The 16,067-nt window shown below is 32.5% G+C and overlaps 1 protein-coding gene across 1 annotated transcript in view; it reads right to left on the reverse strand.

Moving 5' to 3' along the window:
* Positions 1-5,844: 5,844 nt before the first annotated feature.
* Positions 5,845-16,067, reverse strand: part of LOC144968515 (uncharacterized) — a 30,957-nt gene continuing 20,734 nt past the window's right edge. Inside the window, exons 24-28 of the mRNA XM_078906968.1 lie at positions 15,596-15,777; positions 14,816-14,951; positions 13,547-13,615; positions 12,644-12,847; positions 5,845-12,158 (exon numbers count right to left, since the gene is read on the reverse strand). Of these exons, the coding sequence (XP_078763094.1) occupies positions 12,117-12,158; positions 12,644-12,847; positions 13,547-13,615; positions 14,816-14,951; positions 15,596-15,777 (633 nt within the window). The 3' untranslated portion in view covers positions 5,845-12,116. The remainder of the gene's footprint in view (positions 12,159-12,643; positions 12,848-13,546; positions 13,616-14,815; positions 14,952-15,595; positions 15,778-16,067) is intronic.

A 16,067-nucleotide genomic window follows, 5' to 3' on the forward strand; every position in this document is an offset into this window, starting at 1 on the left:
ATCTCAGTAATTGTGGTGCTTCTTATTGTCAAGTTGGTATATAAAATACCAAATGATTATCGTATCTTATCTTATCTTACTAAAGGCTTAATAGGAATTATCCTTTAAATGCCCTGTACAATAGTTTATAATTACAGAATCTCATATAGCTTGCATTGTATCATTCACAGACAGTTTTACACAACTTTGAATGTCAGCAAAAATGTATCAATACGGCAATGTAAAATCGAAAAATACTATCATAGAATACTCATCATCTAGTCAGCTGATCCTGCGTAGGACGTTGCTTCCCGAACTTTCTTGCGAAACAGATTACGGTTTTCCGCCAGTCTACTTGCTTGAGTTGCTGTCATTCCCAGCCATTCACATATATCTTGTTACCAGCTTCTTGTTGGTCTACCTCTTCCTCTCTTGCCGTCTACCCTTGTCTGCAGAATGTGCTTTTCTAATGATTCGTGGCGAGTCGTGTGGCCAAAATAGTTTAGTTTCAATTTCTTTACAGTTTGAAGAAGAATTGGTGATTTTATTCCGATCCCTCTCAGGACTTCTTTGTTTGTTTTTCAGTCCATGATATTCTGAGTATTTTTCTGTAGCATGCCATTTCAAAAGCTGTGATCTTTGTGCTCTCTGCTTTGCTGATAGTCCATGCTTCGCATCCATATGTTGCAGTTGGGAAAACAACACTTTTGAGGATTTTGATTTTTGTTTGAATGCACTGCCCTTTCCAGATATTATTCATCTTTTCAAGCTTTGATCTTGCCATTGCTAGTCTCCTCCTGATCTCTGGGGCCGATTTCCCGTTGTACTCAATCCTGGCTCCAAGATATTCAAAATTCTTTACTCTTTCTATTTCTTCTCCATTGATTTTTATGATGGCATCTGTTTTGCATTTGTCAGTATTCATGATTTTGGTCTTCTTTATATTCAGCTTAAGGCCTTTGGTCTCGCTATGTTCCTTTACAGATGTTATTAGATTCTCTAGTCCCCCCGGTGTTGTGGACAATAGTGCAGTGTCGTCTGCGTACCTCAGATCTTTTATGGGTAGACCTTGCATTTTAGGTTCGTTGTAATTACTTCTCCTGACATCGTTTTCCACATCTCGCATTATACCTTCAGTGTAAATGCTGAACAAATGGGGTGATAGAATACATCCCTGTCTTACTCCTTTTGTAACTTTGAACCATTCTGTTGTTCCGCTTTCTAGTTGTACCGCTGATTGTTGGTTCTCATAGAGGGATCTTACAGGTTTCTAATTCTAGGATCAAAGTTCATCTCCAGGAGAGTTTCCCATAGTTTCTCATGATTAACACAATCAAAAGCTTTCGAATAGTCTATAAAACAAGTGTGGAGGCCAGAATTTACTTCTCGATAGAATACTGGTAAGTGAAAATTGGCCATGATAGAATGAATCATAAATGTACAAGGTTCACAGTACAATGAAATATTAATGACAAAAATAATCATGAAAGCAACAACGATAATAAGCATACATAAGTCTCTGATAAATTATGATTTTACATTGTTTCAGATGTCATGAATTTTTACAGGTCAACATTTCCAAACCAGTCTACAAAATCATGAAATTAATGGAAACAATTATATCCACATGACAATTTAAAGTTTAAAAGATAAATAAATAAATGGATAAATAACTAAAGAAACAAAAAAAAACAAATAAATGAATATATAAATAAATTTAAAAAATAATAAATAAATAAATAAATAAATAAATAAATAAATAAATAAATAAAATAAATCAAATAAATAAAAATTGAAAAATTAATTAATTAAATTTATAAATTGATATTAATTATTATTATATTATTATTATTATTATTATTATTATTATTATTATTATTATTATTATTATTATTATTATTATTATTATTATTATTATTATTATTATTATTATTATTATTATTATTATATATTATTATTTATTATTATTATTATTATTATTATTATTATTATTATTATTATATTATTATTTATTATTATTATTATTATTATTATTATTATTATTAATTTATTATTATTATTATTATTATTAATTATTATTATTATGATTATTATTATTATGTATTATTATATTATTATTTATTATTATTATTATTATTATTATTATTATTATTATTATTATTATTATTATTATTATTATTATTATTATTATTATTATTATTATTATTATTATTATTATTATTATTATTATTATTATTATTATTATATTATTATTATCATTATTATTATCATTATTATTATTATTATTATTATTATTATTATTTATTATTATTATTATTATTATTATTATATTATTATTATTATTATTATTATTATTATTTATTATTATTATTATTATTATTATATTATTATTATTATTATTATTATTATTATTATTATTATTATTATTATTATTGTTTATAACTATTATTATCATTACCATTATTATCATTACTATTATTATAATGATTATTATACGAGGAGTGAAAAATTCCAACGTTGTATCCGTTGGTAAGGTACTTTTTAAACACAATGTCTTACTGAACTAAGGCATGAATGGACCCAGGCAAAATGCAGTGACAAGTGTTGCGCTTATAGTACGCCAACCAACCATTGTGAAAAGCAACTATCATGGTTGATCCGTGGACATGCACTATATAAAGGTGTGGCAATGTGGTCTTGCGGTATGACACTCGCTTTCGGATTGGAAGGTCCCGGGTTCGAGCCTTGCTCAGCGCATAGTTGAGATTTTGGAAAAGGCTTTTTACTCACATTCTCTCACCAGTGTAAAATGAGTATCTGACCGTTAACATCGAGATCTCTGTCGGAAAAAATATAACATCGCCTATCTAACAGGCGTCATGTCTGTTACGTATTGCTGTATGTAAGGGACCCCTTGTAAAGTGCTGTGAGCACGTATAGTGGATATTGCGCTATATAAATGCTGTAGTTTTTCTTTTGGTTTAAAAAAATATTTATGTCCCTTCTATTAATTAAAACAAACAAACAAACAAACAAACTTAAGAACAGAATGCCACACATGATGTGCGTTGCTTGTTTCGTATGTTAGATCAATTAAAGTTTTTGTAAATTGTTTAATCAAAAACGACAGAAGGTTATACCATCGTTGGTTTTAACTGCGCTTGCTTTTGCGACCTAGATAGTCTATCTTAGCACCCAAGAAAAAGGAGGATGGCACAAAAATAAAAAAGGACATTTTATTAAGGTTCACTGTTTGTGACCCTCTTTGGTAAAGCGCATTAGAAAAAGTATGACTATAGTTCACAAAAGTAGATCACTGCAGCTAATGATAGAACGAGGGTGAAGTCGCTCACCTCTTTGTCTATCGTTTTTCGCCAGCTTTTTAAAAAAAATGTTATATTCAATTCAATTCAAAGGTTTATTTTTAGGCAATTGCCAATATAACTCGTACAAGTATATAATATTTCCAATCAACAAATCAAGTAAGCAAAATCAATAATGAAGCAAAGCAAATAATAATAATAATAATAATAATAATAATAATAATAATAATAATAATAATAATAATAATAATAATAATAATAATATTAATGCAAATTATCTAAAGCTTTAATTAATAGATTAATTGTTTGATAGTTTGAACTATAAAATAATAATTAAATAACATCGTGATAAAAACAAACAAAAAAAACCCAACAAAATAAACAAAAACAAAACAAAACAAAACAAAACAAACAAACAAAAAACCCAACAAAACAAACAAAATCTTGGCCTTATGGGCAACAGTTACAACTCAAATAATTCACATTTCATGAATCAACATAAAATACGACATGACGATGATGGTTTTTATACACTCCACTGTTAGCTTTGTTTACATAAGATTTATATAATCATGAAATATTCTTACAGCAAACGTAATATTACTACTATTACTACTACCACCACCACCCCGACTATCACTTCCACCACCACTACTACTATACTACGTCCACTACCACCACCACCACTACTACTTTTACTACTATGAGATCTCACTACATTGTATAAATCAGATTATAGACGTTCAATGTTCCACACTGTTTTGTGTGTTGGTACGTTATATCCAGCTAGCGGATGTTATGAGCTTTTTGGGTAAACGCAATGCATCTATTTAAATGATTTGCATGACTAGCCTATGCTGAGACCACCCAAAGTCTCACAAGAGTCTTCAACCATCGCCAAAGTGGAGATACTTCTACATATGCATACTTCCCAATCCTAAAACTAATAGTCACGAGAGAGAGAGAGAGAGAGAGAGAGAGAGAGAGAGAGAGAGAGAGAGAGAGAGAGAGAGAGAGAGAGAGAGAGAGAGAGAGAGAGAGAGAGAGAGGATTAAAACAAAAAGACATTGTATTTTAAACACGTAATAAGATAAGAATTCACGTTTATTGTGACTTCCAAAACTCTTCTTTGTTTTCAATGATTCTGCGGCGTTTGAGACAAATTTAAATCAGCGCCAGTAAAAAGGAAGAAAGAGATCAAGCAAAAAAAAAAAATTATAATAATAAAAAAAAAAATCTAGATCTACAATTAAAAGCACACAAGAAAAGAAAGACAGAGAGATATTGTACAAAGAGCGAAGAGATGTAGATCCATAGAGCATCATCTGTCATCTACCGTGGCTTGTAGTCTTGGGCACGTTGCCGTCAGCTGTCTCCACGAATCACGATCCTCTGCGGAGCGCATGAAATCTGCCTTGCTTTTTAAATCATTTTTGGCCATTCTTAGGTTATTTAGATATGTTATTCTTTGTCATTCTCTTGCTCTCTTTCCTTCGATCATCCCAGATGTTACCAACTTTTCTATTCCTTCCCTTCTCCACACATGTCCCAGAAACCGTAACTGCCTCTTTCTGATTTTATCGATCAACATTCTTCGCTTTCTCGTCTTCGCCACTTCCTCGTACTCGTTGCTATACTTATCTGTCCATGATAGCCTCAACATTCTTCTATAGCTCCACGTCTCAAATGCATACCATCACTGTACTAATTGAGATCGCCTCTAAGTCTCATCGAGACACAAGCACAAGTTCCAACTAGGAGGAACATAATCAAATTAAATGCTTAAATTGCACATTCAACATAACTAATAATACATAACAGAGAGATGATTTGCAATGAAAAAAATATAATTTTCGAAAACTATTAAAAAAGGACTATGTCAAGGGAAAGGTTAAAACCAAGTAATCTGTTGGAAAACAGATATAGGTGGATAAAAAAATTCAGATAGTGACCTTTTTGCGGGAGGTAAAGAACCCCGCCAGCCAAAACTCTTGCATCACATAAACATTGAATAGAGGGAATGGCAGAGAGATAGCACCAAAGTAGATAGAAGCAAACTCCTCGAACGTGCGGCTTTGTGATTGTATAACACTCGCCTTCCGGCCGCAAGCTCTTGGTTGAAGTCTTGCTCTGGGCAGCGCAAAGATGAGTTATTGAAAAAGGCACTTTACTCACTCATATCCTCTCACCGTAATGTGGTGTAAAATGAAAACATGGCCAATAACAGCGTGGCCTCTTTAAAAAAATGTAATTGCATATAGGCTTGGTGTCTTGTCCATCGTGTTTAGGATTACGGTTGGCTTGACATCTCTTGTGGAATACTTAGCGAATATTTAGTGGATATTGCACCATATATAAAATCTCAAATTTTCTTTTAGGACTAGCTTAAACGAGATCGAATCTTGGTGCAGATCAACAACAAAACAAACTCATTACAAAATAATATTTTAAAAAAACCCAACAAAATAACTTTAAAAAACCCCAAAATAACCAAAAAAATAAATTTAAAAAAATAATAAAAAACTGCAATTAACAACACTCGTTTATTTATAAACATCATTTTTAATTAGATTGAAAATTCAAGTGTCATGGCAAAAAAATACAATCATGTCCTATCTAAATTGTAAAGCCATCAATAGATAAATTAATTCAAAAAGAAATTTAAAAAGCGAATGAAACAAAAGACTAAAAAAAAAAATTAAAAAAGAAAAAAAAAAAGGCAAAATTCTGCATTAGGATAAGGAGGCAGTTAGGTTCTCTATTCCAACTATCGTTTCTTTATTTCTTTTTACTTATTAAATTTCAATTTTACAATATGAACAGTACTTGTGCACATATATTAGCTATGTTTGCTGCATGAAGAATGATGCACAAACAAGAAATCAAAAAGAGAATAATAATCAGTTCCAAGAACCATCTCTTCTTGTTGTGCATCTTATATTAAGATGACAAAAGAGTGTCTTTCTCAGCATCTAAAACAAATGGTTTTATAAACTTTTCATAATTTTCCTCACTCTGGTACACCGCGGGAAATGTCTATACAGGAAAAGGGTCAATTTTGCTGACAGTATTTTGCCTTACATAAATTCCTTAACAGCAGAAAATGAAAGTGTTTTCAGATCATAAATTTCTTTCTTATTCACAGCATTTATAAATTTATTGTCGACATTAACCAATAACAAAAAAAAATATGTAGACCTGAACAATTCCTGACCATTTCCAGATCCATATATCCAAATGAGAGAAATCCTGACCTTTTTCAAGCCCAGAGAAAATTATCGAATCCCCGACCTTGTGGGGATCCTAGTTTTGACTCTAAATTACTCTAAAGACGTTAACAGTGCTTGCCTCACTTCTCGGCAATTTCAGCAGTGGGTAATAATAATAAGAGATTATGATTTGGCACTTGGGCACATGAGCACCAGAGCCAAACTAAGATGAAAAGGGACCGATTCCAAACGGAGCAGAATTAGATCCAAGGAGCAAGCTCCCCTCGTGTCAAGTCCAGAGCAACCTTAAAGTCCCACCCAAACACAGGCATAGAATATCCACTATTGGGGATACGCTCAAATGCTAAGAAAATATAACAAAATATAGAGATAAACTCCCATTCAGACATTAATCTGAAATCTTCCTTCAATGAAGGATCTCAGCCACAGTTGGGATAAAACTGAAATGCCCCATTGCATAAAAAGAACAGATTGAAACAATAAAGACAACGACAGGAGACCTAGTTTAAGATCCTCCTATACACGAGATAACAATCCAGTGTGTATAAAACAGTGCCAAAGCAAAAAGCAAAATGCAAGAAAAATTATCTTTAAAAATCAGCCTGCGTCGACACGGGATTAAACCTCATACCTTCTGGTTACCAGCCAGGCTGATTTTTTTTCTGCCTGAGTGACAGTTTCATAAGCTCCTTTTTATATTTCTATCTTACAGCATTGTCTGCTCAAACAAATCCTAACACAAGGACCCCTTCTCATTCAAAACCAGTGACTGTTTGTTTGTTTGTTTTTAGGGGTTTTACGGCGCTTGCAACACATTTAGGTTATATCAACGCCAGTAAAAAGGAAGAAAATGGAATAGTAAAAAGTTTGAGAATTACAATTAAAGCATCCAAGAGAAAGTAAGACAAAGGGGAACTGGGAACAAATAGGGATCAGATGTAGATTCCAAGAGCATACCATCAATGTACTTAGTTCGAGATCACCTTTGTCTCATCCTGACACAAGCACAAAATCCAACAGAGTAATACACTCAAATGCTTATATTATACATTCAAAATAACAAATACAATAATACATAACAGAGAGATGATTTACAAGGAAAAAAATATCATCTCCTAAAACAATAGCTATACATTTGACTGTTTCCCTCTCAGCCAGGGTTAACCAGTCACTGATTGTTTAAATAATGCATAAAATATATAAATATCAAAAAATAAAAACACAAATTTTTGTGATAAAGATAAATCATTTCGTGTAAACATAACAGCTTTTGTAAGTTTCACATAAATGGAAGATGGCTCAAGAGAAACTACAGTGCAACATGCATTCATCAAACTACACGGGATAGCCGGAAAAGTTTGTCGAATCCATATCTCAACAAATGTGTGAACACAGCTGTAAGACAAGGGACTCAAATTGTGATGTAGCCTACTGTACAAGTATATGATCTAAATGTTTGCACATCCAGGTCTCATAGATTGATGACGTCCCTCATGACTTTTTGTTGGAAAAATTATTCTCGGATAATTTACTCACTTAGCCAAACAATACACACCACCACAAAATGGCACCCGGAATAGGCACCCGGAATAACATGAGAGGATGTTAGGGTTGCGGGGGAGACTCAAATTTTTCTGTTTAGTTCGTTGAAACCTTGAAACAATTTGGGGATGCCGTGAAAAAAATGAAAAGTAAATTGTCAGCCTTGCTAAAAAAAAAATAATATACAATAATATAACTCATAGTAATTACTATATCTTTCTTTTCGTGATCTTTGTCTTGTTTCATGACGTAATAAATTTGTATCAGGTTATAAGGTAACAAAGACTACGATATATCGCAACTTGCTTTGTCCCTTCCCTCTCTCTATCTCTCTGTGGGCAGTACATCGGGGAGGGGAACTCAGTCGTCTCAGTTTCGTTAGTTGAAACCGTGAAACCATTAATGGGTGCCGTGAAAAATTTACTGACACAGTGAAGGACATAATTTGGGAATTTTGTCCTTGTTTGTCGAACCTGTGAATTTGTTGAATGTGTGTCCGACAAACGTGTGTTGCACTGTAATAAAATGACAAAACGAAAAAACAAAAACAAAACAATAATAAGGGCAGAATAGAATAATCTGCTATCTTTAAAAATAAAATAACTGGACAATTCAAGCATCAAAAATAAGGGCATATGTTCCATGCACAGATAAATAGCTTAAATTCACTTCATCATCAACTTGCAGCAAAAGTAGATCATATCAGTGTCCTAAAGAATTTGTCAAATGTTGGACACAAATTCAAACTTAGGTTATTTGATGTAATGCCCAAATCACTTCCTGAGGTTCAAGACAGCTCAGTTGTAGAACATTTGCCTCACGTGTGAAGAATAGGTATCGATCTTTGGGCAGTCGAGATGATTTTGAATCCCTTATCCACTCAGCAATGACTGGATAGATGGTTTGTCAGATCACTTTGTGATTAACTAGTTTTTTATTCAAAGAGTAACAACAAGCAATAGCTGCTGTCCATTTAATGCCACCGGTATACTACATTAGTCTTCTGGCTCTGAAGGCTACTCAATCACTTGGTCATCCTTAGAGCAACTTATGTCGCTCAAAGCAATTTGTGTGTTAGTGTCACATATGCATTGTTCGTTCGTTTTCACCAAAATTGAAACGAAATTCCCCCCCACCCCAATACCTGACTAAACAAACAAATAAATATTTTTTTAAAAACAAATCGAATACCGTATCTATGTGGGACACAATATTACATTAAATGCATATATGTATTCTGAATAATGCATTTTGTTAAAATAATCCATTTTTAGCCATAAAGTTTATTTATATATATAAATACATATATGTCTCACTGTGTTTGTGTGTAAGTGTGTGTGTCTTTATTGAGCAATAATATCAACAAATGAACTAAAAAGTTTTAAAAAGTCAATGCAAAAATCCACCCTAAGACAACTTGATCCAGAAAGAAAGAACAACAAATAAAATATAAAATAATACTTCTGGCACAAAATATACATGAATGTCTTCAGATAAAACAAATGGTATGTAATAAGCATAACGACTATAAATCATTATTTACAGACAACACTGCTAATTATCATATCATATTAATTGTCTGTGAGGATAAAATGATAGTCATAAGATTGCATCGGTTTGATAAACTGCTACGAGGTAATAAAATTTGTTTGCATGGTACATGGAATTACAAAAAAAAAGATTTTAATAAAGTATGTTTCTATGTTTATGATTTTAAGGAATTCACAGTGCTTGCAACACTTTTAGATCATATCAGCACTAGTAAAAAGGAAGAAAATGGGATAGACAAAATTTCTAGAATTACAATTAAAGCACCCAAGAAAAGATAAGACAAAGAGGAACTGGTTCAAATAGGGAACATGTAGATTCCAAGGGCACGCTATCAGTGTACTCAGTTTGAGATCACCTAAATGTCTCATCCTGACTCAAGTGCAAGCCCCAATGAAGAGGAACATACTCAAATGTTTACTAATCATATTATGTAAAAAAAAAAAAAAAAGTACAGCGCATAACAGAGAGATGATTTACAAGGAAAAGAATATCATCTCCAAAAACGATACATTTGACTGTTTCCCTACAAGCCAAGCGCTCCAGCCAGGTTCAGGACAAAACCAAGTAATCTCATTCCAAGACAAAGAAAGAAAGCAATTTGAAAACAGATGTAGGGGGATAGAAGACACAGTAAGTACCTCCCTGACCACTAAAAGACGCTTTCAAATGATCAGAGGAAGAATAAGATCCATTGCATTGCACACATTGTAGAAAAGACATTACAATAATATGAATTCGTAAAGCGCCTCTTATTGTAATCTCAATGCTCTGAAAGAAACAGAATTCCTGTTTACCTTACACACACAAAAATATAATTTGTAAGACTTCTGAATTAAGAAACTGTAAACCACTGATTACAAAGGGAGATAAAAAAGACTGAAGAAATGCAAAGTAAAAACACTGAGGTGAAAATAGAGTGACATAGTGGAATGTGATAGTATTTAAAGCACTGATTAACAGATGGAAGCGTGAGAAGCAATAACATTCAAGAATTACACACTGCTAACCACGAGGCACTGAAGAGTACATTAAGGGGCGGTTTGGGTCTTTTCTAAAAAAATTTGAATTACCTATATTGGGCGGTTTTAGTCATTCTGTATCACCAATATAGGTTAAAAAACAACATTTATGGTGAAAAATTTTAATTATCTGTGTTGATACCCATTTTGCGACCTAATTTGTAGGTCTGACATAAAAAAATATAACAATCTTGTGGCAAACGTTCCACAAAAACTAATGAAGGAATAACCTCCATATTCTTTCCTCTTGTCAACATTGTACCATAGTGTGTCACCATAGAGAGATTTTACGGCTTTAGCTTATGGAATTTTTATTAGATCATTACAAAGTTGAGAATCAAAATGTTATGACAAAATTGATGTAAAAAATTCAGATTTAGGATTATAATTTAAAAATCACAAATCTTATCAAAAAAATCTCTCTATGGTGACACAATACATTATCTCTGTGATAACTGTGGAAATTTTCAGACAATTTCATTGAATAGATTCTGAGAAACGTTTGACACAGTTTCCCATACCCTTAGAAAAATGACATATTGAGAAAATAGCAAAATGGCTTCCCGTTTTTCACACTTTTCTGACTACCTGCACCATTTTCGACTGTGTATTTCGTGCCTTTATAGTCTACTTTAAGAATTTAGACTTCAATTTTATTATTTCTAAGATAATAAAATATCATTTCCCACCAAAATCTCAAAATCAAATTTTTGAAGGATTTTCCTAATAATTAGACCCAAACCGCCCCTTAAAATAGAGAGCTGTTATCAGAAAAATATGGGTCTGTACTGTATTTGATAATTTAGTTTAAGGAACAAAATCTATAACTATAAGAAAAAAACGAAAAAAAAAGTAGATTCAATGAAGGGGATACTTATTTTGCCAGCAAGAATATGATATTAATTTTTTATCACCGACAATCCATGGTAAATTTTAAGTTGAAAGGACTGATTCATCATAACCCCCCCCCCCCCCCAACCAAAAAAAAAAAAAGGAGAGAAGAAAAGAAAGAAAAAGAAAGGGAAAAAAATTGACAAAAAAAAAAAAAAGAAGACAAAAAGCAAATATACCAGTGTAAGCTTGAACAGAATACAGAAGTGATGATATTAATCATTTCTGAGACATTTTCATATGGTAATAAATAGACAAACAAATAAATCAAAACATCAGCTGCATTAAAAAAATCATATTACTATTTAAACAAAATACCATTACATCTAACTGTGGACGAATGCATTTTCAATGTGTACCCGTTTGCATGCTGTACAAGTTTGATACACATAAAAATTATGGCTACCGACCTAAAGATTTAAAAGGCTTTTATGTTTCTTTTATTGATAATCAAAAGGATTTCATTCATTGGGAGAAAGACAAACTTTAATCAACGGCTGAAATATTCATTGAGAGTAATATTTTTGCATCTCCATGTCAAGAGACAATACGCAAACTCTAAGTGATTCAAATTGAACAAACTATTCAAGTGGTGCCATTCCTTGACTTAGCACATAGTCAGCCTGAAAAGATAAATAATAATTGAAAGTTATAATCAACCAAATGATAGATACAGCAAGAGTTTAAAAATGAAAATGAAACTTAAGGAAATGTATTTAAAAAAAAAGAAAAACCCTCTGAAGACAAATGAAAGAAGCAAATGAATATCTATTTCCAGGTATGAAAATAATTTTGTAACAACCTTCATGTACCAGTATGATACTTCATGACAATTACTAGCTAATTTAACATAATTGCTCAAGAGAAGATTTTGCGTTGGTTTGTAAGTTCTTCGTTTACAATAATAAAACCAAAATAATTCATCAGGTTAGCAAATATAAGTACTTTTTGATCAAAACTGTGCTGAAAACATTCAATTAAAAAAACAAAAACAACAACAAATAAACAAAATCAACAGTGGCAATCAACAATCATGTTATATGTTGACTGAGTCGTTTAAAAAAAAAAAAAAGATAATAAAAGGTGAAAATAATCATTTTCTATTCACCATTAGGTTATCCAAGTTCTGCTGAATGGCTTTATCAAAGAACACCATCTCCTTTTTGAAAGTAGTCCCCTTAAATCCCTGCTTACGGGCCTTCTCCTCCAACATACTCAAAACAAAGTCCTGAAGAGTTGAAGATGTGGGGACTGCATTTTGAACGTCCCTATATCTGGTCTCACCAACTAAATCACACAGAGATGTGTAGTTCTGTTTGGCAGGATAAACAAGAAAGGATAAATGTTATGTATCAGTCTCATTTCAGGTGCTTCTCAAGAACATTATTGTATGAGTTTGACTCCCCGACGCACTGTGTGGCCTGGAGAAAGAGATCTAGCCTTAGCTCAATTTGAGGCGCTGCCTTGCATGTTGACATGTGGATTATTTAAGTCTTCCCTTAGAATAGACCACAAAAACAAATTACCGCTGAGAGATAAGTAAAGGAATTTTACTTTATTTGGTTCCTTTTAAGACATGAAAATAGAGCTTTTTAAAAAATATTATTACTTGCTAGGGGATAAGGCATGGAATCACTAATTGAACTATGGGGAACCAACCACTTGGACAACAAGGATGATTCGTGTTATTCCTTCTCAATTTGTCGAAATTTTTGCACCTTACGATGCTACGTGAATTGGTTGAAGGATAAAGAATGTTGAATGTCAATGTCTCCATTATTCTTTTGCACGGCAGATTTCAGACAATTTTCTAAAAATTAAGGTAACCTATCAAACATGTATATACTGATATCAACTATCAGCTTATAAAACAATTAATAATTTTTAATAAGTGGCTGTAAATGCATCAAAAATATCAACTGAGAAAACAACAACAAAGAATACAAACATATGGAATAAATAAAGTGTTAGCACATAGAAACACATGTATGAAAAAGTTCCCTGGACCCACCTGTATATCTGGAACTTCTTGAATGTCAAAATGATTGTCCCATACATCAACTTGGATACTTGCTGCTGACTGAAGAGAAAAAAAGGAAATAGTCTATTTCAATTTCCTTTCATTACATAATCTTTTACATAAGAAACTAGACAGTTTTATTCCGCTAATAGTTCAATACTGGTTAGAACAAATACAATGACATACACATATTTGAAAACAAGACAAAACTTGTTTTCTTTTGGTGTATGATTTATTGAATTTGTGTAAACTGTTGAAAAGTTGCAGATATTCAAAACAATTCATTAAAAATCAGTTATGTGAAAATGAGCACAAAATTGAAATCAGTACACATGACGAACTTCAGTATTTTGTATGTCCAGTGTTAGAATTGATCAGAGCCAAAACTCTTTGCCTCATTGATGATGTTAGCTGATTGACTGTTTCTGGTGGTATATCACCAATCGTATTTAGTCCTTTGAATAATTCCTCAAATCTTTATATAGCTTTCTAGTCTTTTTGTTCGTGTATTAAAAAAATTAGCTTTCCTAAAAAAATCCCACATGTTATGTTCAATGGGATTCACGTCAGGTATCACAGCTGGCCATTGGTTCATCACCCTTTTATTTGAATCATTTAGGAAAGCAGATATTTGTCCAGTCCGAGACATTTTCAAACTGGAATATCACCAACTGATTATTTTGATTCCGAATAAAAGGGATGACCATTGGTTCAGGAATACCACTGATGTATAGGTCTGAGTTGAGTCATTGATACGTATTAGCTCAGTTTTTCTACCACCAATTATCAGTCCCCTCACCAAGATCCATCTGCTCGATTTTTTTACTTCAATGATGGTTTGATTATTGAAACATTCACCTTGACGTTGACAGCACAAACTTCGCTCGTCTCTGGAATTAACTTCAAAAAAGTGAATCGTCTGTAAATAAAATGCCATCCCACATATTCTGATCTCAAGTTCATGTGCCCATAAAGTGGTCATCTTTGGTCGAATTGCGGGTTTGTGAAATTTCAAACCATGGTGCGCATTTACAATATGTAACTTTTGTGCCAACCTTTTTTGGTGGTCCGTATCTGCTCCTCACTTATATAAATTAAGGTATGCAATATATCAACAGAAAGAAAAATTTGTCTATTTTTTAAATGTCTATACCATGTACCAATATGTTTTCTCTTATGTAAGATAAGAGCAAATTCAAACTGTCTAGTTTATTTCGTAAATGACTATATTATATGAATGGATCAAAACTTGGCCCTCACCATTTTGTTGTGGACACCCCATATTCTTTTATTGAGAACAACAGACGGGGTATTTTCTTCCATCTCCTCTAGAAATTCTGTGGTAAGCGGACAAGTGAAGATTGGCAAGGTGTGAGTTCCTGATATCACAGAGTTTCTGACACAGAAAAAGAGAGAAACAATAAATAACGATATTGCAAATTGTGCTCTCCATTCAGCTCCTAGTTATTTTTATTCTATATCAGAACTTGGTTTTACTCACTGATAACCATATATTTTCCCATAGAATAACCACTGAAGCCCAGGCTTTAGACCATTTACAACAAAAGTTATAGAGATAAATTCACCAAAGATATTTCAAAGACGCAAAAAAACCCCAACAAAAACAACTATAATTACGCTTAACTGAACTATAAGGCTACAAGACAGAATCTTTTCTTTTAAAAACCAAAATGCAAATTGAGAACTGTTAGATCTGTTTTATTCTAAACAAAGAATATTACTGACTGTGCCTTGAATTTAATGAAACCTTGGATAAAACGAAAACTGACCATCAATCCCACCAATTTCATTATATCTGTGGTCAACTTTAAATAGAGGCATGCTAAGGACAATAAAGATACAAATCTGTTATTTCTTTAAATTCAACATTTTAAGGTCAAAAAAAAAATCTGACAAAAAATACAGAATAAAATTTTTAAAACGTGGATGAACATTCTGGATGCATCCACTGCACTTAGCTAAATTGTATTGGTAATAGAAGTGCCCTATCAAAAAATTATGAATTGACTATTCTCTCACCCATCAAACAGAGGTGCCACCGTCCAGCCAATGAATTGTTCTTCTGTCAATTCAAGAGGTGATCCATCTGGTTTGTGAAGGGTTCCAGCTGACTTGTGGTCTGCTTTTGGTCGATACAATACCTTCAGCCCAATCAGACGTATTACTATACTGGTGTTGGCATCATAGAATGGGTGAAACTCCTGAAAACAACATTTAAAAAAAAAGGGAATGGAACTATTGACATTTGGTAGAGAAACCTATTGTTAAGACTGTGACAAAAACTAATTTCTGTTCCCCATGTGGCTAAACTTCTTGTTTTTATTAGCTTTCACACTTTGAATATTATCAACTGATTCATAAACCGTGAGTCTGTTATTTTTTTTTTTGGCACAGCTATCTATAAAAATCAATGCTACTACTGTTAAAAGTTTTCAGATAAAACTGTTTTGTTAGGTTGCTGCAGATCAGTATAGATGGTAAACGTGAAAGA

Source organism: Berghia stephanieae, chromosome 3, assembly GCF_034508935.2.
Source record: "Berghia stephanieae isolate SIO BIC M18660-M18661 chromosome 3, UCSD_Bste_1.3, whole genome shotgun sequence".
Lineage (NCBI taxonomy): Eukaryota > Metazoa > Mollusca > Gastropoda > Nudibranchia > Aeolidiidae > Berghia > Berghia stephanieae.